At 37.6% G+C, this 23,351-nt stretch overlaps 1 protein-coding gene across 17 annotated transcripts in view; it reads left to right on the top strand.

Moving 5' to 3' along the window:
- Window positions 1-22,153, top strand: part of Picalm (phosphatidylinositol binding clathrin assembly protein) — a 76,823-nt gene extending 54,670 nt beyond the window's left edge. Inside the window, exons 13-22 of one of the 17 annotated variants that reach the window (XR_007593995.1) lie at window positions 1,048-1,197; window positions 4,226-4,333; window positions 6,071-6,202; window positions 6,288-6,318; window positions 6,465-6,564; window positions 8,986-9,012; window positions 10,480-10,539; window positions 11,515-11,619; window positions 12,534-12,680; window positions 20,703-22,153. Coding sequence is in view for 16 of the 17 variants with exons in the window: in XM_050154364.1 (XP_050010321.1) it covers window positions 1,048-1,197; window positions 4,226-4,333; window positions 6,071-6,202; window positions 6,288-6,318; window positions 6,465-6,564; window positions 8,986-9,012; window positions 10,480-10,539; window positions 11,515-11,619; window positions 19,289-19,381 (806 nt within the window). In the remaining variant the exon portion in view is untranslated. Of the gene's footprint in view, window positions 1-1,047; window positions 1,198-4,225; window positions 4,334-6,070; window positions 6,203-6,287; window positions 6,319-6,464; window positions 6,565-8,985; window positions 9,013-10,479; window positions 10,540-11,514; window positions 11,620-12,533; window positions 12,681-19,288; window positions 19,391-20,702 lie in introns of all 17 variants that reach the window. The other 16 variants (XM_050154369.1, XM_050154364.1, XM_050154366.1 and 13 more) reach the window with 16 other exon arrangements.
- The last annotated feature ends 1,198 nt before the right edge of the window (window positions 22,154-23,351 follow it).

The raw sequence follows: 23,351 nt of genomic DNA, 5'->3' as shown, positions 1-23,351 counted from the left end.
ATGCTTTAATTAAACCCATTAATTTGTTATTTTCTTGTGATTTTCCAGTTTTTAAGTAGTTACATTTAGGATTATTGAATGTTTGCCTTGAATTGATTGAGTAAAGGAAGTGTGCCTGTCAGTGTGAGCTAGCTGGTCCTTAGAGTATTGGCTATTGTTAGGTTATTGTTCATTTATGTAGTCGTAAAACTGGAAGAGGCTGGTGATTAAACGTGTAGAATCATCTTGATATTAGTTATTACAAATAAAAGTATGATGCTGTATGTTTGCTATCCTTTATGTTTTTTTCTTTTCTCCTTTAGTTAAACCTTTCAGTCTTGAGGGGCTTTCCTCACTAGAACAGCTGACTTGAGTGAGGCATAAGAACAGGAAAAATGTAATTCAAGAGTAACTTTAGATACAAAACTGAAGGAGAAAAAAGCCTGTTAGTTTTATGGTGGGAACATTTGTTACCCTGTAGGAAACCACTTCAGGACTTTTAGAGTTGTTCCCAGACAGCGGGACAGTCATCTCTGTCAGCAGGTCCCTCTCTCTCCTTAAATTTTTTCTTCGCTTTAATAGTTCTGGGCTGTTGAACCTAAACAGGAATTTTACAAATATTAGAATCAGTTTCTTACCTTAATTTGAAATGACTTTTCTTCTGCATATTTACTCATGCTGTACCTTTACCAAATATGTATTTCAATGATTTGAGTAAGCAGAGTAGTTGTGCCATCAAAACCAGTACACTCAGCCAGAGCAGGTGTAAGGTGAGTGGTATGGGAATATTTTGTGCTTGGTCTCTTATTTAACTGTATGACTATTGGCTTCTAATGTGGGAGAAGCAAGTTTAACTGTAATGGTCTGCTGCAGTAGTTAATGGTGACAGTTCCCCTAAGGGTTTCTGTATGGTAAATGCAATTCTTTCATGTTAGTGATGAAATGTGTTTGTGAGTAAAATTAATAATAATATAACTACTACTTTTCACTTTGCATCTTTCAACTAATCACAATACTAATTTATTTGCTTCCTTTCTTCATTTTGCTGTAATTCACTTGGACGCACAGATCCTTTCTCTGCTACTCTAGATGCTGTTGATGATGCCATTCCAAGCTTAAATCCTTTCCTCACAAAAAGTAGTGGTGATGTTCACCTTCCCATTTCTTCAGATGTATCCACTTTTACTACTAGGACACCTACTCATGAAATGTTTGTTGGTAAAGTACCATTTAACCTTTTCTTCCCAATTCATGTTTATACTAAGTTTTTAACTTATGTGCTAATTACTTTTATAGTGCTACAATAATTACTTTGGATTTCAACATCAAATTTTAAAATACTGGAGTGATAATGTGTGTAGTTAAGATTCTTAAATTGATTGCTGAAATACTCCTCGGTGTATTTAATACAGATTTCAGAAAACAGATTCCCTTTAATTCTGAGTGTTCTTGGTTTCATTGTCGGCTGTAGTGTGACACTCCAGCTACTGGTGTCTTGTGTCCTATCCTGTTTACTAGTTCAGAGAGTTGATTTTAAAGTAACATCTAAATTTGCATGTATACTTAGGTTTTTTATCTTTGTACACTGGAAGGAGACCCGTTGTCATTCTTATCATTAAAGCTGTTGCATATTATAAGTTCATGTCGCCTTAAGTTGTTCATTTCCTCAGTCCCCTTCATTAGTCTTTTACTTCATCACTTGTCTGAAGACAAAGGGAAAAATGAAAAGTACGTATTCCATTTTAGCTAATAAATGAAAACAGCGACTTAACTAACCTGCCATTGCAATATTAAAAGTCAAAATTTTACATGAGTTACAGAAAATAATGTTTTACAGCATATTCTAAATTTGCTGGGGGGAGAAATAGCTAGAATCTTTGTGTAGGCCTCTTCTTTATCTGTAAAGTTAGGTATTCAAAGATAGGTTAGAATTGGCTGAAAAGAGTTGAAAGAGGTTTTTTTTTTGTTGTTCTTTATTAAGTTGATATACTGGCTTTTGTTAATCTTTTTAATGGAGTACTCAGCCTTGTGTTCTTTCAAAAATTGCATTTTAGTAAGCTTTAAGTTGAATACCTCTATCCCCATTCCTTCCTTTCCCTTTCGTCTTGAGTCCCTTGTTCTTGTGCCTTATTAGGATTTTTATTTTGAAACCCAGACAGAACCTAATAGTACACTTATACATCACGAACCTTCTGTTACCGTTTACTTACTTTATTGATTTATTTGTACAGGAGGGATTTTTTCCCCCCATGTACAAGACAGGCTCTCACTGTGTAGCCCTGGCTGTCCTGGAAAACTCAATATATAGACCAAACTGTCCTTGAACTCAAAGAGATCTGCTTTCCTCCCTAGTACTGGTATTAAAAGCATATCCTACCACACCTGGCTGAATTTTTATAAACCTGTTAGGAATAAATAGACCCACTTCCCACCCTGCCCCCTGCCCCCATTGATACTAGAGATGAAACTAGGAGCTTGGGCACTCTCAGCAAGCTCTCCTACTTAGCCATATCCCAGCCCTTGCTTGCTTTTGAGGATGTGTTCCTCCCCGTCTTTTTTTAAGCACATCATGATTTTGTAAATAGATGCCTATTATGCTCTAGTCTATACTCATGACTTCGACATCTTCATGAGAGTTTATTATTATATTACTGACTTGTATAATGTAAAGCAGCTGTTTTCCTTTGGTTCTCTCTCTCTCTCTTTCTTTTTCAAGACAGGGTTTCTCTGTGTAGCTTTGGAACTTGTCCTCATACTTGATTTGTAGCCCATACTGGACCCAAACTTTGACTGCTTCTGCCTCCTGAGTGTTGGGTTTAAAGGAGTGCACCCATACTGCCCGGCTGTCTTTTTTTTTTTTTTTTTAATTCATGTGTATGTATCTGTGTGTACAACTGTATGTCGTGTATATATGAGTGCCCTTGAAAGCCAGAAGAGGTCATTGGATATCCTTGAGCTGGAGTTACAGGCAGCAGTGAGCCACTTGGTATGGGTGCTGGGAACTCTGGTTGTTTGGAAGAGCTGCAAATACTCTTGACTACTACTCAATTATCCCTCCAGCCCAGCGAATGTGTTTTTGGCTAGTGCACTACTTTGAGAGTCCAGCTAATTTTGTGTGTTTATGCACACTACTTGATTCCCTTCATTTAAATTGTCATTAAAAGTATACCTACAACCCAGGAGTGGTTGGCCCTGGACTTTAGTCCTCTAATGAGTGTGTATGAGTGTGGACATGTATCTGTGTGCGAGCACAGCACAGCTCAAATGTAGAAGTCTGAGGACAACTCATTGCAGTTGGTTTTCTCCTTCTACCCTGTGGGTCCTGGGAATTGAACTAAAGCTTGATGCATTTACTCACTGAACTATGTTGCTGGTCTGTGTTTAAAGATATTTGGGCCAGGCATTGGTGGCACAAAGCCTTTAATTCCAGTTGGAATATTTTTCTGTTAGGAAAGAACTAACTCTCAGAAGTTGTCTCGACTTCCACACATACACTGTGACAATGCATGCCCACATTCATATACACACACACACACACACACACACACACACACACACACACACACACAGGCAGACACTAATAAATACATGTAATAACAATTTTTTTAAAGTGTAACTTTTGAGATAAAGTAGGAAAAAAAGGTAGGTGAGAGAGATACAGGATACAGAAGGTCATAGGCAGGACCTTTGTGTTCTAGATGAATTTAGGTTTTAAGAAATCATCAGAGCTGGGCAGTGGTGGGACACACTTTTAATCCCAACACTCAGGAGGCAGAGACAGGCAGATCCTCTGTGAGTTCAAGGCCAGCCTGATCTATAGAGTTTCAGGACAAGGTCCAAAGCTGCAGAGAAACTCTGTCTCGGAAAAAATATTATCAGATGCAAAATTAATATAAAAGACAAACAAAGGTTTCCCTTCTGGACTGAAGTAAACCTATAATCCGATGCATGTTGCTCCTTCTTTGTTCCTTAGTGGGTGATGGAAATGTAGCTGGGTATGATGGCTCACACCTATAATCTTAATACTTGGGGGCTGAGGCAGGAGAATCACTTGGACTACAGTGTGGTACTAGTCTCAAAAGTGTGATATATTGGAGAAAAAAATTTATCTTCAAAAACTAGCTTTTTTGTTTAAGGAATGTATTGCTTTCCCCATTTTATTACCATTATTAATATATGGTTACTGTATTTAACTATTAATATAGTTGGTAGAAAGCTGAGCGTTTTGCATTTTGCTTTTTCTTAGGATTCAGCCCCTCTCCAGTTGCACAGCCACACCCTTCAACTGGCCTTAATGTTGACTTTGAGTCTGTGTTTGGAAATAAATCTACAAATGTTACGGTGGATTCTGGAGGTAAGGAAAATATTTTTTTTGTTTTATTTTTGCTGATTCCAAATATGCTAGTGTTGTTAATGCATAGTCTTCATAGGAAACATACTGCTTTTAGCATTTATAGATTGGAGTAAATTGATCTTCTTCCCCAAACACTTACTTGATGGGAACTTCAAAGAATAATTTTCTTGGTAGCGTTTTAGAGTTTGGGAAAGTTTTTTTGTTTTTTGTTTTTGTTGTTGTTGTTTTTGTTTTTTTGGCCCACAGCACAATTAGAGAAAACAGTTTCTGGTGTGTCAAGTGCTGTAACTTTTCAGTTATCATAATTTTTATTTAACTGAAATGAACAATGAGCATATTACAGTATGAGATTGTTTCTGAAACTAAAGACGAGTGTGTCTTCACCCTATCATGTTTAGATAGCGTATGTGTAAGAAAGCTGAGTGTGTTAAAGGTTGTGACTGCAGGGCTGATTTGTCGTCAAGACTGTAAGACTCTAGGATGTGGCCAGTGCTTTATGCTTCAGATTATTGTGAAGTTTATACCATTCCCTATAAAACTTTAATGTTCTAATTTTATTCCAAGAACATAATCATTGACTTCACTTAACAACTAAATTTTAACTTTAAAATATATTGAAGTGTTTTTAGTTGTATAATGTATAATTAGTTATCCATAAAAATATGAAGCAAGCATATGCGTATGGAATTATTTCATGTGCCTTTAATTTAGGCTTATAACTCTGTATTTGAGGGTTCATTTGACTCTTTTTTTGAATTTGGCTTGTCTAGGAAAAGGAAATTGGAAACTAATAAGTTTTTTATTTTGGAAATCACCATCCTTGGTGACTTCCTGTTTTTAGGCTCTAGTATTCCTGGATCAGTCATGCTGCTGAGTCCCGAAGTGGGCTGACTTTGTTGGATTTTTTACCTTTTAACCCTTGGTGAAGAACCTTTATAGAGTTTTATTTTTGTTTTTAGGTGAATTATATAATTACATAGTTTTCTTGGATATAGTTTAGAGTCTCTTAATTATTTAAAATTAATAATTTTTATTTATTTGTAGGGTTTTTTGCCTGCTTGTCTCTGTATGCACCATGTGCCTGAAGGCTCACTTAGAGACCAGAAGAGGGCATTTGATCCTTTAGAACTGGAGTTACAGGCAGTTATGAGCGCCACCACGTAGGTGCTGAGAATTAAGCCTAGGTCCTCTGGAAGAGCAGCCAGTGTTCTTAATCACTGAGCCATCCCCCCAGTCCCTGATTTAGGTTTTTATATTCCCAAGTATGAGAAGTGAAAAGTTCTTTAAGATATGCCTTCTTGGGCCTATGAGATAGCCCAGTGGTAAGGGCACTTGCTCTGAACCTTACTACTAACTTTTCAGCCATTTCTTCAGCTCCAGTATAAAAGACGCTTAAAAATATTCTTTCTCAACATAAAAGGGACTTTAGGTTTGAGTGTTCAGAAAATTTTTGCTGGGATAGGGAGAGATTTACATCCTTTCTCCCTCCCTTTTATAACTGTTTTTTAAAATCATTCCCTTTAACCTCGATATAATTTTGTCATTAGATTACACTAATTATTTCTGTTAAAGTTTGCTTGAAGATGGCAGATTTCTCCTCTCTCCACGTGAGGGCATTTCCCGTGTTCTGGGAAAACTTGCCGTGAGTAAACCAGCAGAAAGGGGAGAGAAGTCCTTAGAAAGCTGCAGCTGGTGAAGTTCCTTACACGTCCCATTTCGTCTGTTTGTAACTTTAAGGCTTTGATGAACTAGGTGGACTCCTCAAACCAACAGTGGCCTCTCAGAACCAGAGTCTTCCTATTGCCAAACTTCCACCAAACAAGTTAGTGTCTGATGACTTGGACTCATCTCTAGCCAACCTTGTGGGCAGTAAGTAGTCCTTCTATTCTTCATTCACCCTTGAGCTTGTTTAGTAAAATGATTCTAGTTCTTAAATCCTTTTCTCTTCTCCCAGATCTTGGCATTGGAAATGGAACCACTAAGAAGTGAGTATCTTATTCATATTATTTAAATACCATGTAGAAGGTGATAGGATTTTTCACTTCAGAAGTGTGTATAGAGATGTCAGTTTGGTGCTTTTAATGTTCAGTGTGTCCATATAGAAACATTGTGTGTCTGTGTTTATTTAAAGTGATGTAAGTTGGAGTCAACCAGGTGAAAAGAAGTTGACAGGAGGATCTAACTGGCAACCAAAGGTTGCACCGACAACTGCTTGGAATGCTGCAACAATGGTGAGTTGGAGAAGCTTCTGATCCTAATACATGGATATTTAACTACAGTGTGTAACAAAAATTAATTTGATAGACATAAATGGAAAGATTATTACTTCATTTTTTTTTTCTTTAAGGCTGGTTGACTATCTTTGTCGGGCACATTTTAATACCTAACATGTATTTAAAGATTATTCCAGGCTAGACATTGTTTTAATAAGTAGTGTGTGGTTGTGATAGGAGCTAGTGTTTTCTCACACGTTATAGACAAGAGTATATGCACAATTCCTAAAACATACAGCAGCAGTACAAAGTTCTTAAGTAATGGGATTCATTCTTAGCATGTGGCCTCAAAGCTACAGGCAGGACACACTGTTTTGTCACTCTAAATTTATTATTTATTGTCTAGGGTCTAAAGTCCGTACATCCTTTGAACCTCACCGTGGGTAAACATTGTTTTCTTGGATTTTGTTAGTTTTATATAGTTTATGTAGTTGATTGTCATTATTTGTAGCCATTTAATATTCGATTGAATTTACCCTGATCAATGAATTAGTGAACGAACACTGAACCAATTTCACATCATATATAAAGCCTCATTCTAAGCCAGACATACTGGTATATGGCCTATAATCCCAACACTTGGAAGCAGAACATCTAGTTTATTCCGTATTACTGGGGAATGAACGGTGGTGTAATTCAGTATTTTATGCCTCTGTACATGTGCATGAATAACTTGGGAAGTGCTGTGAATATTGAACTTGGATATTATAAAGTTCGCTAACAGAAAACAGTGTTTGCTGGTTATGTAGCACCTAGTATAAAAGAGGCTCTATTGATGTTTTTAATTACTATAAGACATAGTAGGCCCAGAATAGCTTGTGGCTATTTTCCTGTGTTTGGCCTGTTTTATCTTAATCTACCACGTCTCCTCTCCCTCTGCCTGAGAAATTCATTCCCTTTCTGTTGAAACATTTGAAATACGGTTTTTCTTTGAGTGGTATGAAGGCAGGGTTTTGATTACTTAGGTGCTATATCTTATAGCCTCCCTAATTGCTGTTAGAACCATTGTGCTTAATATAGCAGCTTTCTTGTCATTAAGTCCCTTGTAGGACATCGCCTTGTTTACCTTGGATTGCTTATGTGTTAAAACTGTAGGCTAGGTTAAATCATTAATAGCTTTAGACTTTATAAAATGAAAATATTTGAGTTTAACTTCATTTTATTTTGTTGTTTTTCAAGGAGGCAGGTGTGAGTATGGAAAGTTTTGTTATAGAACCCAGACTGTCTCTGAATTTACTAAGTGTTCAGATCAGCTTCATATGCCCCATTCTTCTCCACGGCTTTCCAAGTGCTGGAGTTAGAGGTGTCTAATACCATGTCTGCTTCATAGTCTAGGTTTTACATACAAACACAAGCATATGAACATGACTTACAGTAAGTGTATCCTAAGAGTGTAGTGTTCTCTCGAGAGAGAGTTGGAGTACATATATCACTTGGAAGTACAATGTTGTCTGTGCTTTTTAAAATCTCCAAATGGAAAGCACTTAAAGCTGATTTTAATTGAACTTGATTGTGAATCCAGCGTTTTCCATTATAACATGCCTCAGTGACTAGAACTGGTAGGAGTGTTAGTTCAGTGGCTTCATGGCTGCAGATGGGTGTGTGCAGCGCTGTGAGCACAACAGCTAATATCAAAGCACAGTACTGTTTGCGTATTTAATGTTGTCATTATTAATCTTTATGAGATACTGAAAGCTAGGCTAGCATTTACCCAATATTGACTTACAGAATGTAATAAACACCCAGCCCTCTGCCATTTGTATGTAAGTTGACAGTATAGCAGTGTGTCGTATATTGTAGTGTGTGTCATCTCTTAAGATATTTGTGTGTATTTTATAGTTTGGTTTTTTTTTTTTTTTTTTTGATGGCTAACATGTGAGGCCTGTGATGTGATTCACTAAGAGTAAACTGCTGCTTATGGTTTTTCTTTACATTTCTAACCTTTTAATTAATTCTTTAAACACTGTCAAGGTTTTTAATTTTTAATATTTCAGGCAAATTCACTTATTTTGTTAAAATATTTGTTATACCGCAAGCTGTTTTCATTGGTAACCCCCACCCTGATGGTAGATTAATGACGTCATCCTATTTGAGGATGCACTTGAATTTTTTGTTCAGGCATCACTGATATATTTTATGTTTTAATAACATTTGTAAGTACTGAACCATTGTGTCTATATAGGGAGGTAGCTAAATGTGTTTTCCTTGTCAACCTTGATAGTGTTTGATAATAGATGTTCTTTTTAGATATATAGATACCCGGAATTTTAGGTAGTGATTGTACATGTAAACTAAAATGCTCTCTGTGTATTTTGTTGTGTAAGTACTTGCTCTAATCCAGTGTTATTGCATTATGTAATTGTTCTCCCTGGGGAACAGCAGAATGGCATGCATTTTCCACAATACGTAAGTGACCAAAACCTAGCCCTTCTTCTTCTTCCCCCCCCCCCTTTTTTTTTTGGCAATAAATTGGCATGCTATTAACCACCGCTGCAGCAGACTCTCATAACCTTCCAGCTAGTCCTTGTTTTCACATCAGATTTTCAGTGTGCCAGAAATTCTTCCTAGCATCTACTGATTTTTCATGGGTGTGTTGCAGAATTGATTCTGATGGTGGCATGGGAAATACCAATTTTTCTTTCTTGCTTAATATTCTGCCATTTGCTGCCAGATGGCTGGGTGTCTGTGTGTGTCTGTGCTGCCACCATGCACTTGATGACTTCTGAATGAAGGGAAATGTTGATTGTGTAATGTTTGAAATAACAATTGCATGTAATCTTACAGGCTTCTGCTGTACTTGGCAGTTTGTCTTACTGCTCTTATAGATTTTGGTTTTGAAGTGCGGAGAGACCAATATACCCTACATGCTCACCTAAATACTAAACTTCACTTGTTAGTGTTATTTTTAAAGTTATGCTTCATTTAACTTCATGCATATGTTCAAATTGCTGTATAATTTTATGTTTTAACCGTGTTATTGGTCTTTCACCTGTGCTCAGTTTTAGTCTTTTATGAGAGAGGTATGCAGGGAATATTGTTAAGACAGCCATATCTAAAACAATTTGTTTCTAGATTGTATGTTTACAAATCATCAGTTAAAGTAGAACAAGAAGATCTCATTTAATACGTACTTAGAACTTGAATTCCTTCTATGTAATTGAAAGTTTTAGGATAAATTGGAAAGCTAGCATACAGCTACCTACATGAAAGTTGTGGTTCTAGGGAGAGTCACTCAGAGGCACTTTGAAATCTTCCTGTGGTTTTGACAACCATGAGCAAGATCCTTGGAAACTAATTTTTTGAACATCAAGATACTAATTGATGTGGAATCTTTATGATTTTTTTACTTCCAGTACTAAAGAAATACACCAAAAACCCATTCATATTATCTTTTTCTTGATAAACATTTTAATGTTACTGTTTGTTTATTTTATTTTTTGAGACAGGGTATGTAGCCCTAGCTGTTCTGGAACCCAATTTTTATAAGAATGATAGACTTAAAATTCTGGATATTTTTAAATACCTGGCGACTTTTCCATTTGTTTGCTTATCTTGATGAAGCTGGGGATAGAATCCAGGGTCTCAAACAGAGCAGGCAAGTGCTCTGTGGAAAGGTCTTTGAAAGGATGCTGTGAGCTTAGACTACTGTTGAGTCTACGTTTAAGTGGTTTTTTCCCTAATAGTTCCACTTTTCTGCTAATTTTGAGATTTTATTTCTCATTGAGTATTAATTGACAAGTTCCAGTAATCACAAGTGTTACATAATCATAGCTGTCTTAGCAATTTGTCTTAAATAGAAATCTGACAATCCTTTAAACTCGTGACATTCAGGAACTAACATTTCCTTATTTACTTTCTCTTTTGCCATATCAGGCACCCCCTGTAATGGCCTATCCTGCTACCACACCAACAGGCATGATGGGATATGGGATTGTAAGTATGTTTTTAAATAAAGTTTTGGACAATAGAGTAATTTATCCCTAACATTAGTTTATTTATAGTAGTTTATTACAACCTTAGTTGTTTTTTAAGTGCCCTGTATATGCTACTAGATCAAGAACCTAACAACGATTCATAAGAATGTTTTAAGAATGGTTGTTGTAAAATAGGTATTGTTGATTAGTGTATCCAGTATTGACCACTTATTTTCAACCTTGTAGCTTTGCTGTGCATGTTGCCTTTCATTGCAAACTCACTTAGATGTTAGTGTTTACTCTAAGCTATTTTGGTATGATTAGTGAAATGATACCACTTAATACAGTAGATTAGTGTGCACTGACAGTGATTGTTGTGGTACAAAACCAGTCTTTGAATCATTTACCATCCTCATAATCTATATTCTGTTACCCTTAGTGACATGAGGTTAACCTCTGGCCTCCACGTGTGTACTTGTACCTATACATACATGAACATGTGCGCACACCTGCACGTATGCACACACACAGAAAGTTAGTCATTATTTATGATCACTTGCATATGGCATAAAACTTGATTTGATATGCAAAGGCAGTCGGCATGCTCTGAAGTATATTAATATTTAGATATAGAGCCTACAGTTTTCTCTGTATATAGATCTAGAGAAATCTGGGTACTTGAAGCTTTTTCCTCAACCATCTCCTCCCTTCCTCTTCTCGTTTCGTCTTTTCTGTCAGAATATTTCTTTGTTATATTACAATAAAGCTTAAGTTTGGCAAATCCATTGGATAGAAAAGGTTAGGCTTTATTTGGTATATTTTAAGGCTATATGAAAGTGCTCAGAAATTTGTAGATATCGGTCTTCCTTGCATGCAGTCAAAGCAGAGAGGTAGCGTTCATCTTTTATTCCAACTAGTCCTCTTGTTTACTTCTTCCACAGTAGTGAATATGTGACCCAGCATTTCTTAACTTAATATTATCCTATTTTTTCAGCCTCCTCAGATGGGAAGTGTGCCTGTAATGACACAACCAACCTTAATATACAGCCAGCCTGTCATGAGACCACCAAACCCCTTTGGCCCTGTATCAGGAGCACAGGTATTAATGATGCGCATAACTGTTGTGTGTGTTGATTTGGAAGGGCTCTGTAACACTAATCAGACCTTCCCTTTTGTCATGGATATTACTTGCTTTATAGCTGCCTAATGCAAGAACTTTTTAGAATATTGATTAACTGTAAGAAAGTTGCGAGTAAATTACAAGTATTGTAGGTGAGAACTTCCTATAACTTCATGCTTGGAATGAAGCTTCCAAAGCTGAGGAAGCTTGTTTCTTTGTGATTCTTGACATTTAGACCCTCAAACCCATTGCCACAGAATATCAGCCTATAGTTGATGGCTTGGGATTTGCTGTATGTGTTGCTCTTGGGATGTTTGCAGACTCTTAGAAAGCCTACAGAAAAATTGTCTGTTACTTTTTTTTTTTTTGCACTAAGTAACTTTTTGTCACTAAAGCAAACCAAAAAAGTAGGGAAGAATCCCTGGCAAGGCTGTGCTAAGTTAGACTCTTTAAAGGAGATACTTAGAAGCATTTATAAATGCTTCTAATGCCCTCCCTGTTCCTGACGATTACTCTAAGTGTCTTCTTAATTTTATCTTTTCGGGGAGGAGTTGGGGACACATTAGAGCAGTCTGGATTCTATTATTGCGAAGCTATGAGATAAGTACCTTATGAAGTGAAGGGTAGCTTATCCTTATGTGTGGCTCTGCTCACTGCATAGAATTGTTAATGTACTCTTTGATTTCCTAAATGGCTTCCAGTGTCAGAAGGTTGGTAAACTGTAATTTTGAAGCTTATTGAAAGCAGAGTATTTGATAGTTAGCTTGTATTCCTTTTCTAATACACATACTTATTAGTAGACTTATTAGGATCAACATTGTTATAAAGATGTGTCGAGTCTATTTGATAGACAGTGATGGATAGGAGACCATTTCATATTTAATCCCTTTTAGGTATTAAAATCATTGATCCATGTCCTCACATATGCTGAACATAAGCTCTGCTACTGAGCTGCATCCCAGCCAAGTTCCACTCCCTTCCTTTGGTTCATGTTCATCATTCCGTACCTTTTAGAGGTTATCACCACTGTACTTCAAGAGGTGTGTGGCAATCTTTGTTTTGTGCTAACATTTACATTTTTCCGGTGTTTATGTGGAAAACGCTGAATCCTCATGGTTTTATTTTTTTTCTCTATGTTTGTTCCTAAATCTTTTAATTATATCCTTTGGTACTTGAAATACATTTTACTGATGTTTTATATAAATTAGAATGCTCACAGCTGACCAGTAGTTTGTAAATTGTTTGCTGTGTGTAGGTATTATGTCACTTAAGCAGGAAGACCTGTGGTAGTTGCTGTGGTAGGAAATAGCTCTTTAGTGAGTATTTGCATAATAATGGTTTTAGAGGTTGTTGAAGCTTTTTGATGGTGGCAAAGGTTGTTGTGCTTGCTCTCTTACCACTTCTTTATGAGGAACTTGTGTTGGCTCAACCTTTGTTTAGGCACAAAATTGAAGGGGCACTTAACTTTTAAAAACAATATTATTAAAGTTTTATAACTTTATTTATAAAGACTGCTTTTTTGAGTACTGCTCGTTTTGCTTAAGGGAGGATATGACTAAAAAAAGGAGTAAAATGGTTTATGGGTTCTTGTTGTCGTTTGCAGTAGATGGTCTACTACACAAGTCTGACATCAGTTAAGTGTCTGAAAGGAAGCAATGACACTTTGCTTTTAGGCGTTGTGCATCATTCATTCTTTCATTCATTCACTTGTGTCTTGATGTACTAATCTTGGATATTGAATGGTTCTCAGCTGATTTGGTCAGCTGTATCTTTGTGAAGAAAGCCATATGGACTTCCAGTAGTACTTTGTGTTCATTTATCTTTGTCATTTTACTCTTATGCAGGACCATGAGAGAAATTGTTTTGGGAATTAGATTTAGTACCATAAATGAAAAGTTGCTTCTGTAGAGCCCTTATTATATACCAGTTAGTCATAAAATATTAGTCCTGGAAGAGAGCAGCCAGTGCTTTTAACCATTGAACCACTTCCAGCTCCAGTATTTTCGTTTAAAGTTCTTCCTCTAAGTTAAGTATCTTGATAGATTTGAGATGACATAAATAGAATTTTAAATTTAAGAACTGAAAAAGTAGCAGCCTCGGAGCCTGCAAGATGTGCATTAGTCTGTTAGCTTCCAAGGGCAGCCGTAATGAAGTATGGCAGGCTTCACGGCTCAGGACAGCAGCACTTTCGGAGGCTGGAGTCTGAAATGAAGCTGTCCTCATATGGCTTCCTCTAGAGGAAAACCTTTCCCTGCTACTTGTTGCTCATTGAAACAACCAAGAAGTGGGGTTATCTTTAGTAGAAAACTAATGGCGTGCAACACTGTATATTTATATCCCCACTCAGATGGATTGGATATGCCGTTAGTGATCTGGCTGTGTGCTCTGAATACCCTGAAACAATTTACTGTTACTGAGACTAAGCTTCAAGGCTGGTATCTCTGGAATCCTGGAGTAGTACTGTCGTCTCTAAATATTCTTATCAACTGTAAGGGAATGTGTTTTATTAATGTTACTGAGCAGAACACACAGGTTGAATAATGTGCATACAGCGAATAGAAATCTGTTTGAGTTGTCAAGGTGCCAGCTATAGCTAGAACTTTTTGGCAACATAGTGGAGGGGTAGAGATTGTGAACACACAGCGTAAGGCAAACCCATTCCTACAATAATGAACCCATTGCTATATTATATAAGGATACAGCTCAGTGGGACACTTCCCTAGCACTTACAAGCTCTGCCTGGGTTTTATCTCTGGCACTATGAAAGGAAGGGAGGGATGAGGAGACAGAGGGAATGGATGTAGTTATTATCACAGTGTGGAACTCTTTAAGAGGTTTTGGAGGCTTCAACTTTATGAGCTAGACGAATGATGTTATACGACAGTGGGTTTATTATTATAGGAATGGGTTTGACTTAGGTATGTTAATGGTCTCTGCCCTTCACATTCCCATGGGGTTTTTTGTTTGTTTGTTTTCTGTATTTGTTTGGTGTGTGTGTGTGATATGTGAGAGAGGTATCATACATCCAAATAGTAACAAGCACATACCCTTCATAATTCTATAGGTTGGATCAATATATTTCTATATTAGTAAACATATTAGATGTTAAAATTAAAAATTTGAGTTGGTGAATTTTAAAATTAGAATTCTAATTTCCTTTTATCTGAATTTGGAGGTCATCTTATACAGAGTGACAACATTTTAATACATTTTAGAATGGTCATAATATATAAGTCACTGCTAATCACTAAACAAGAGAGCTAAAATAATGTTGCCTCTCTGAGGAAGCTAAAGGTGAGTTAATGAAGAGTCATAGCGTGAGCTTCTCTGAGCGAGAGAAGTGCTGCAGACTTAGCAGAGCGCCCAGAGCTATACAGATACAGGGCTCTTGATGGGAGCCTTGCATCAGTGCAGGTGAATGTTTGATGTAGGTGCTAGCAATGTTTGAATTACTGATGTATGTCAGGCAGTATACACCTTTATGATAACCATAAACATCTGTGCAAAGTGTTATTGGGGTTAGGTATTCCGAACCCCATTTTATGAATGAGCCAGAATTCAGTTCAGTTAATCTTTCTATAAATCTCTGGTGAGTCATTTAAAGCCAAGAAACTACACCCAGTTTTCTTTTAAGTTCTTGTCTTTGTTTTATAGCAAAGTCAGAGTGGGTCTATCTCATTGACACTATGCAGTCTTTGTAGTGACTGGAGAATTCAATGGAAAGCTGGGAGGAAGTTGTTTTCTTAGTTATATCTATCTATTTTTGCTTTTGTTTGTTTTCGAGAAGGGGTGTCTCACAGTAGCCTGCCCTGCTCTGGCCTAGAGTTCATTTTGTACCCATGTTTGGCCTTTGAACTTCTGATCTTCCTGCCTCTACCTTTGATTACAGGTCAGTGGCACCGAGCCCAGATTTTCCCTAAGAACTTTAGGTATGAAGCTGTTCATCTCTTAGATATTTTGTTCTCATTAACTTTCTGTGGTGCTGGAGGTTGAACCCAGGCTCTCTTTCTGTCACTGTGTGTCCCAGACTGGCCTGGACATTAGGATCCTTGTGTGACTCTGAGTGAGTAGCTGAGTTTACAGCCCAGCCCCTCAGCCCCCAAACCTCTCAGAAGTCTGTTAGGAGCCTGGCTCTCCAAGCTTGCTGTTACATTGTTATTCTAACCTGCAGTTTTTTCTTTGATAGTAAATTAGCATGATGAAGCAGCCGTTTTTATCCTAACAGCTTCTTGAAGTATATATTTAAAGTATATTTTGAAATATATATATTTGGTTTTTTGAGACAGGGTTTCTCTGTGGCTTTGGAGCCTGTCCTGGCACTAGCTCTGTAGACCAGGCTGGTCTCGAACTCACAGAGATCCGCCTGCCTCTGCCTCCCGAGTGCTGGGACTAAAGACGTGCGCCACCATTGCCCGGCTTTGAAATATATTTTAAAATATTTCTTTGTCTTTTGTTGATTTATGATTTCACTACTCTTTCTCTACTATGCATTCTATAACCAAGAAAGGAAAGAAAGCCAAATAGCTCCACTTTGAAGCAAGTGTTTGTTTTTTTTTTAAATATTTATTTATTATGTATACAATATTCTGTCTGTGTGTATGCCGGCACACCAGAAGAGGGCACCAGATCTCATTACAGGTGGTTGTGAGCTACTGTGTGGTTGCCGGGAATTGAACTCAGGACCTTTGGAAGAGCAGGCAATGCTCCTAACCACTGAGCCATCTCTCCAGCCCTGAAGCAAGTGCCTGTAAAAGCAAGTTGTTAAGATTGTTTTTTCATTTTGGCTTATGTTTTTACTAAAATGTATTGTATGTATTTGTGCATAGGAATGGAGTGTGTGCTGGTGTCAGGTATATGGAGGTCAGAGGATAACCTTGTGGACAGACAGCCTGTGGTATTGGTTCTCTCCACTTTATATGCATTCTGGGGACAAACATGGGTCTCAGACTCGGCAGCAATGGTTTTACCTACTGAGCCATCTCACCACCATGTATTTTTCAAGATTAGTTAGAGCGGTAGAGGGATCTCAGTTGTCATCATCATCACTTACTTGGAAATCTTAGTATTTCTATTTTATATGCTGCTCTTTGCGATACTTCAATTTTTTTTTATAAATGAAAAGAGGACTTAAGTATGCTTGTGTTGGAGCAGTAAGATGTCTTTTCGTTATGAAATAGATGCACTTGGATATGAATTGACTTGTGGCTGTACTAACTTCAGCACTGGGACTCCAGGATAGAGAATGCTATTTGGAAAAATGCACCAGGGCATTTTCTGTTGTAATTTTGTTTGTTATATATTTCCATAGTGGTATTATTTTATGCCAGCTTGTAAATTGGATTTTGTGGTGAATTCTGACAAGTTGAGTTTTTAATAATTCCTTTCCTCCAGTTTATTAACTTCTTATTCTAGTTTGTTTTCCTTGGCATCTTTAAAATAGATTTAATTTACTCAAAGAATGATAAATAAAAAAGAGTCAGCACTCTATCATGGGCGACTTCTTCAAACTTAAAGTCCTACTGCGTCTTAACCCCCTGGAGTGTCCTTGCCCACCATCCCTTTTCTTCTTTCTGCTTTTCCTGAGCAGTAATGTGGGCAGCATGTCCTGTTCTTGTCCTTCCTTGTCCCCCTGTGTCTGACTACTTTACCGCCAGTGAAGGCTTTATCTGTGCTTTCTTTAGTGATGGGGATAGGAGTAGGCGCTTGTGGCCACTTGGATGTCCAAGGCCCTGGAGTGATGTTGCAGCCAGACCACTCTAGGATGTGGGTTAGCCTGCTTCTGGGGGAGCGTGCTAAGAAGCTTAGTGTGTAGAAATAGACACTGAATCATTGGTGGCCTCAAATATTTAATGTTACTAAGTATATACATAAGACTTATCAGTGCATGTCTTACACTTTTAAAGCCTGGAGGGTGTTTTCCCCAAGGTAAACTGAACTCTTTCAACATTGTCTGTAAAACTCTGATTCCTGCTAGCATGCTTACGTTGAGAATGGTGGCGTCTCTTTTACATTCTTCAGGGACATTTTCTCCTGGTGCTATCAGGTCTTCAAACTGCTGCCTTCATGAAAACCTGTTGTAAAGAGACATTTTAGTGTGGGGCTCTCATAGAGTTAGCATTTAGATTCAGTGTGCAGTGGAGTGTGTTGTTTTTAACTTGAAATGAAAAGGAAAATCTAGGTGAAGTTAAGAGTGGAAGTAAGTATGAATGTTTGCCCTTTCATCCCAGTGACTAATGGGTATTTGAAATCATTTTCTTCTGGATAGGCATCCATTCATGGGGGCATCTTTCCGGTTAGGGTTCACTTTACTTTGCCGTTGGAGTGGCCGATATTGAGAGCTCTAGTCGGGACAAACCTGTTGCCCAGTCCTCCCATCTGTAGCAGCACGGGCAAGTCCATTATTCTTCCCACCATCTCTTCTCTCTGCCTTTGAATGTGTATTTCTAACGTCGTGTATGGGTTGGAAAAATCTTGATGATCAAAATAACAAAAGATGATTTTCAAATTTGTAAGCTGGTTATAGTGCCCTAAATGTCAAATTGCTTATACTGGTGAGGTACTATTTCCTAAAACTCATTGGCCAATCATTCTTTATGGTGCTTTTCCTTAAGACAAAAACAAAGAAGCAAACATAAAAGCAAAACTTAAAAAGAGATGAAATAATTTTTAAACCAGCAAAGAGGTTTTTTTGGTGTGATTTACAATTCTTTATATAATTTAAGTGTTGGAAATATGAATGGAAGTTATTTTACTTAATCAGTTTTAATTCTTAATGTCCCTAAAACCAGTTCTTCTCATAATGGTCCTGTGCATGCAGACTCTGTGATCCTGTAGCAAAGGAGAAACAGAAATTTCTTCCAAACTAAAATAGTTTTGTTGGGTTTTAAATACTCACAAATAAGCTTGGTGAAACTCTTGGGAGTGCACATATGGGTGGGCACAAACACACACACAATAACCTCTTAATTACTCAGAAAAATTGTCTTTTCTTTGGGAGTAAAGATACTTGGTGCAGTGGTCAACTTTATTTTCAAATTAAAAGATGGGGCAAATTCTGAAAATCAGATGAACTTGGACTGGAAACAAGCAGAGACCTTCCTGACCCTCTATTCAGAGAGTCTGGGCTTAGTTCCCTCAGGGTGTACACCGGCTTCAGGGTGTCCAGATAGAAAAGCAGGAGGTAAGCCTTGTGTAAGAACAGAGAGACCTGCGGGAAGAAGGCAGCAAATGATAATTGCATCTGGAAACATGGAGTCTGAACTGAGGTCAGTTTGGACCACTGTGGACATATGTCTGGACATAGGAAGGCTATTTTTTTAAACACAATTATGCATCCTATCTCCTATACTCCCCACTCCCTTTCTCCCCCTACACTAGAAGTCTTGACTGATAACCAGCTTTTATGGATAAAGACTTTCATTTTATGTTTCAGAGGTGCACATTTGTTTTCTGGAAAACACATGCCATTGGATATCTTTTAACTTGACATGCAATAGCATTTTAAATAATCCCATTTTCTACAAAGGCTGCCTTTAATTTATTAAAGGTGACAAAGCAAAAACCACCTCTTCCTTCATTACACTTTCTACTCTCATGTTCTGTCATTCTGAGATCTTTTTCTCCCCTGTCTCTGTCTTCTTTCCCCCAGCTGTCGGCAGCATCCAGCCCCTCCAGGCACAGTCCTCACAGAGCTGCAGGAAAGGACCCCTTTGCAGAGCTTTCTCTGGAGGACTTCTTATAAGTCACTTAGGTATTGCTGCGTGTGGGGGAGATGGGGGCGTGGAAACAAAGATTGCCAGCACTGAACACAGTGCACCCTTCTTCTTCTTTGTTTATTTAAAGGAGCCTGCATTCCCTCTGGGCCTCAACTGTCTCCTCCTCTTCTGTTCTTTAAGTGAAGAATAAAACTAGTTTGAGATAGGACAAAAGAAACTGCCTTTGGAACATAGCTTGACGTACTGGATGTGTGAGGTCAAGGGACATCTTAACAAAGAAGCATCCACTATTCACAGCTGATGGCTGGAATCACATATCACCCTTACAGATGTGTTTGAGTCCATCCTAAGAGAATTGTAGAGAATGCCCCAGTTGTACACAGTGCATTAAGTCTTGGTGAGGAATAGCTTTAGTTTCAGTGTAACAGCTATGGCTAATGATAAAAATACATTTGTATAATTTCATCAGAGAGTTTCACTTTATGTGTTCCTTGATAGTAACCTAAAAATACAATTTTTTTTTCCCCCTTGGGTTTGGTTTGGGTTTTTTGGTTTTGGTTTTTTGAGACAGTCTCTCTGTGTAATGCTGACTGTCCTGGAACTCTGTAGACCACGCTGGCATCAAACTCACAGAGATCATCTGCTTCTGCCTCCCGGCTATAGCTTGTTTTTTATTTAAGGGCAAACGAATACTTAGGTTTTGAATACAAGGATCTGTGTATATGATCCCCCCACCTATATCTTCTAGAAGACAGTTAATTGTTGTTGCTGATGCTCTAGCCCCAGTTCACATTTCCTGTCTAGGTCTTTAGCAGTTGATGGTTTTATTTGGCTGGCACATCTACCTCAGTCTTAGCTGTGCATAGGCAGTTGAAGAGGAATGGGTGAATAGTGACTCCTGACTGAAACGTGTTTCTTTATAGATGCTTCAGGGTCTTAGTTATATTAGTAAATAATTGAATCAGTACAAACAACACTGCCTTTTATTCTCTAATTATATGTATTTTAAAAGTATTTTATATTTTGCTTTCCCAAATGAGTTACATAGGGCATTTGTGCTTATGGATAAATATTTTTAACTTAAGGAAAAATAGTTCATTGGTTTTCTCCCCTAGCCTCCACTCCTTCCTGCTTTTAAATAGTTAATTAGGAGTCCCTACAGTATGGTTCATGGATTGAGTACTGGGACACAGGAAGGTGGTGAGACTTTCTGTGTCATCAGGGTCTGTGATGAGCATGTTAAGAACATTTTTAGGCTGGTTGAATGGTGAAGGCAGAAAGTGTTTTTATCTGTGATTTTTCCTGTAATACAGTGAATTAACTTAGACCATGGCTTTTTTTTTCCAGATACAGTTTATGTAACTACACGGAGGAGAATGGAATTATTCCATGAACACAAGTTCGAGGTGGCAACTCCTTACTTCCAGCAAAATCCAAACTGCTGTCTCTGAAACTCTTCCTCCATTAGAGCGCTCCAGTAACCCATGAAGGCCCACAGCAGGGATGGGACTAGTTTCTAGGAGAGCCTTGTCAATATCGTTTATAAAGCCAAGAATTGCCATGATTTAAGACTAAGATCTGTCTTTCTGGTGACTAACACTTCAGTTCTTTCAACTCCTATTAATACCCATAATCAGTAACCAACCAAGAAAAGCCCGTACTTGGAAAGTGTGGAGTGTGTGTTTGGAAAAGCTGCCTGGAGAAAAGAGTTGTGTCCTTTACCATAATTCAACAGGACTCAGTGGGGATCAAAATCATAATTTTTAATTATGCATTATATTTCTTTCCTCCAGTCCTCACAAATACAGAAACCATAATTGAAGTGAGCTTTTTTTTAAAAAAAAATTATATTCAGTTTGCAGTAGACATTCCTTAAGTATTTGTATTTATTTATGATTATCAATTTTACATAACATTAATATTATATCAAACCTCCTTAAAAAAATGAGTATGGACGTTCACAGTATGTTTGATTTTTGTCCACAAGAATGAATCTGATTCAGAATGCTTTTCAGCTGACATACAGAGCACTAAATATTTTAAGGCAAAACCATGGGTCTGAATCTCTTAAGAATTCTCAGTCTCTATGGGATTTAGGGAAGCATTATAAATGCATTAATCCTTATAGTCAATTCTGTGCCTAGGATTTTGCAAGGGAACAGTTCACTGACTAGGAAAAGCACTACATTTAAAATTCAGCATTAGTGCATTGGGAAGGATCTATACTGCTTCGTGCTTGGCATGTCATTCTATTCCATTGGACAGTAGGGCCTTTCCAAAATGAATGTGAGGAATTGCTTTCACTTCAAGACTTTCCTTCTTTTCAGTAAACTTTAGGAGATGTTATGGGGAAAGGGAGGGGACAAAAATCCTTGAACTTTTTATTTGGCTTGTGCCATGTTATGATCATGTACCTTTTAAATAAGGGGAGATAGTATCTTTAAATTCAGTGTCTAGCCAAGAGTTTAGTTAATGAAGAATTAAAATGCACTGTTGATCGGTGCTTTCTGTACATACATCCTAACGCTTGGGTGGAGAGGGGCCTTAAGAAGGACAGTTCATTGTAGGAAAGCAATTCTGTACATGAGTTAAGCATACTTGTTGCATTGTCTCTGCAGATTCTATTTTTGTTTACAATATTAAAATGTATGTTAGCAAATGGGTGGATTTTCAAATAAAATGCAGCTTCCACAAAACATGTTATGGTATTCTGGTTTGAGGTGCATTCTCCTTTTTCCTTTCATTTTTTATTATCAATATCATCATTTTTTGCTAATAAAATTATATCTAAGTGGTTATATCTGCTGGTTTAATAAAATGTAAAGTTTGTTTTATTTAAACATCCAAAAAGAATTATGTTTGAATTCTTATTACTATCTGGACTCACTTAGAAACTCAACTGCTTATTATAAGTTCCCTTTCCTTTCTGATCTGATGCCTCCAGGAGGGCGAGTTAAGATTATGTATGCTAAGATGCTTGTATTATTCAGCATAGTGAGTAATATCCAGTAGTCAGAGCTCATCAGAGAGATTAAAAGCTTTGTACTGTCAAAGGTTTTCTGTGGTTGCAAAAATCATAGTCTTTAGCCAGTGTGCCTCATTAATAATGACTGATTTTCAGATTTCACTATTATTAAAATGTTTCCATATAAACTGGGAAATTGTATTTTAAGTTAGAGTCCTTAAAATAGTAAGTTTTGATTTCTCTCTGGGTACTTTGGTATTTTAGGAATGCGACTTAGCTCTTTCCTGACATTAGTCTGAATGTGTTTCTGCATGTGTGTGCACTATAACCACCTCTATTCTATTGTTGAAATATTTTTGGACTCTGCTGCATAAAAATTACATTCAGTCCATTTTATGGATGGAAAATAAGAAAATTAACATGCCCAGGGTATTAAATTAGCAGGTGGAAGAGTCAAGTAATTAGCAGCACGGTCCATTCGCTTGCTGCTGTCATTATTCCAAACTGAAATGGGAATCATATTCCTCGGTCTAGACTTTTGGCTGCTCTGGCCTCCTGTACCTGAGAATGCAGCTTTCATCACAGTACAAGGAGGAAAGCACGTCGGCTCTCCTAGCTGCGTTTTTGTGTGTGATAAGACACCACAGTGAGGCCAACTTCCCGAAGGGAGTTCAGAGCGTTAGAGGCCTAGACTGTCATGGTGGGGAGCATGGCCACAGGCAGGCATGATGCTGGAGAAGTAGCCGAGAACTATTTTGACCCACAAGCAGGAGGCAGAGTGCGAGCCCTAACTGGGAATAGCATGTTTTGAAACCTCAGTGATGCACCTCCAGCAAGGTCACACATCCTAATTCTTGCCTAACATTACCACCAATTGGGGGCCAAGTATTTAAACAACTTTAACATCTGTGCATTCCTCACACATTTTAATGCCTAGTTAGCAAGTTGGTAGTCGTTGTGGAGGGCAGATAGACCCGTTCCAAATTATTTTCTAAATTTGCTTTATGCTTCTGATTGTGTGAAAGACACCT

The sequence above is a fragment of the Alexandromys fortis genome, unplaced genomic scaffold (assembly GCF_014885135.2).
Source record: "Alexandromys fortis isolate MF-2015 unplaced genomic scaffold, M_Fortis_MF-2015_v1.1 scaffold_77, whole genome shotgun sequence".
Classification (NCBI taxonomy): Eukaryota; Metazoa; Chordata; class Mammalia; order Rodentia; family Cricetidae; genus Alexandromys; species Alexandromys fortis.
The sequence above is the reverse complement of the archived record's forward strand: the minus strand, read 5'-3'. Positions and strand labels throughout refer to the sequence as shown.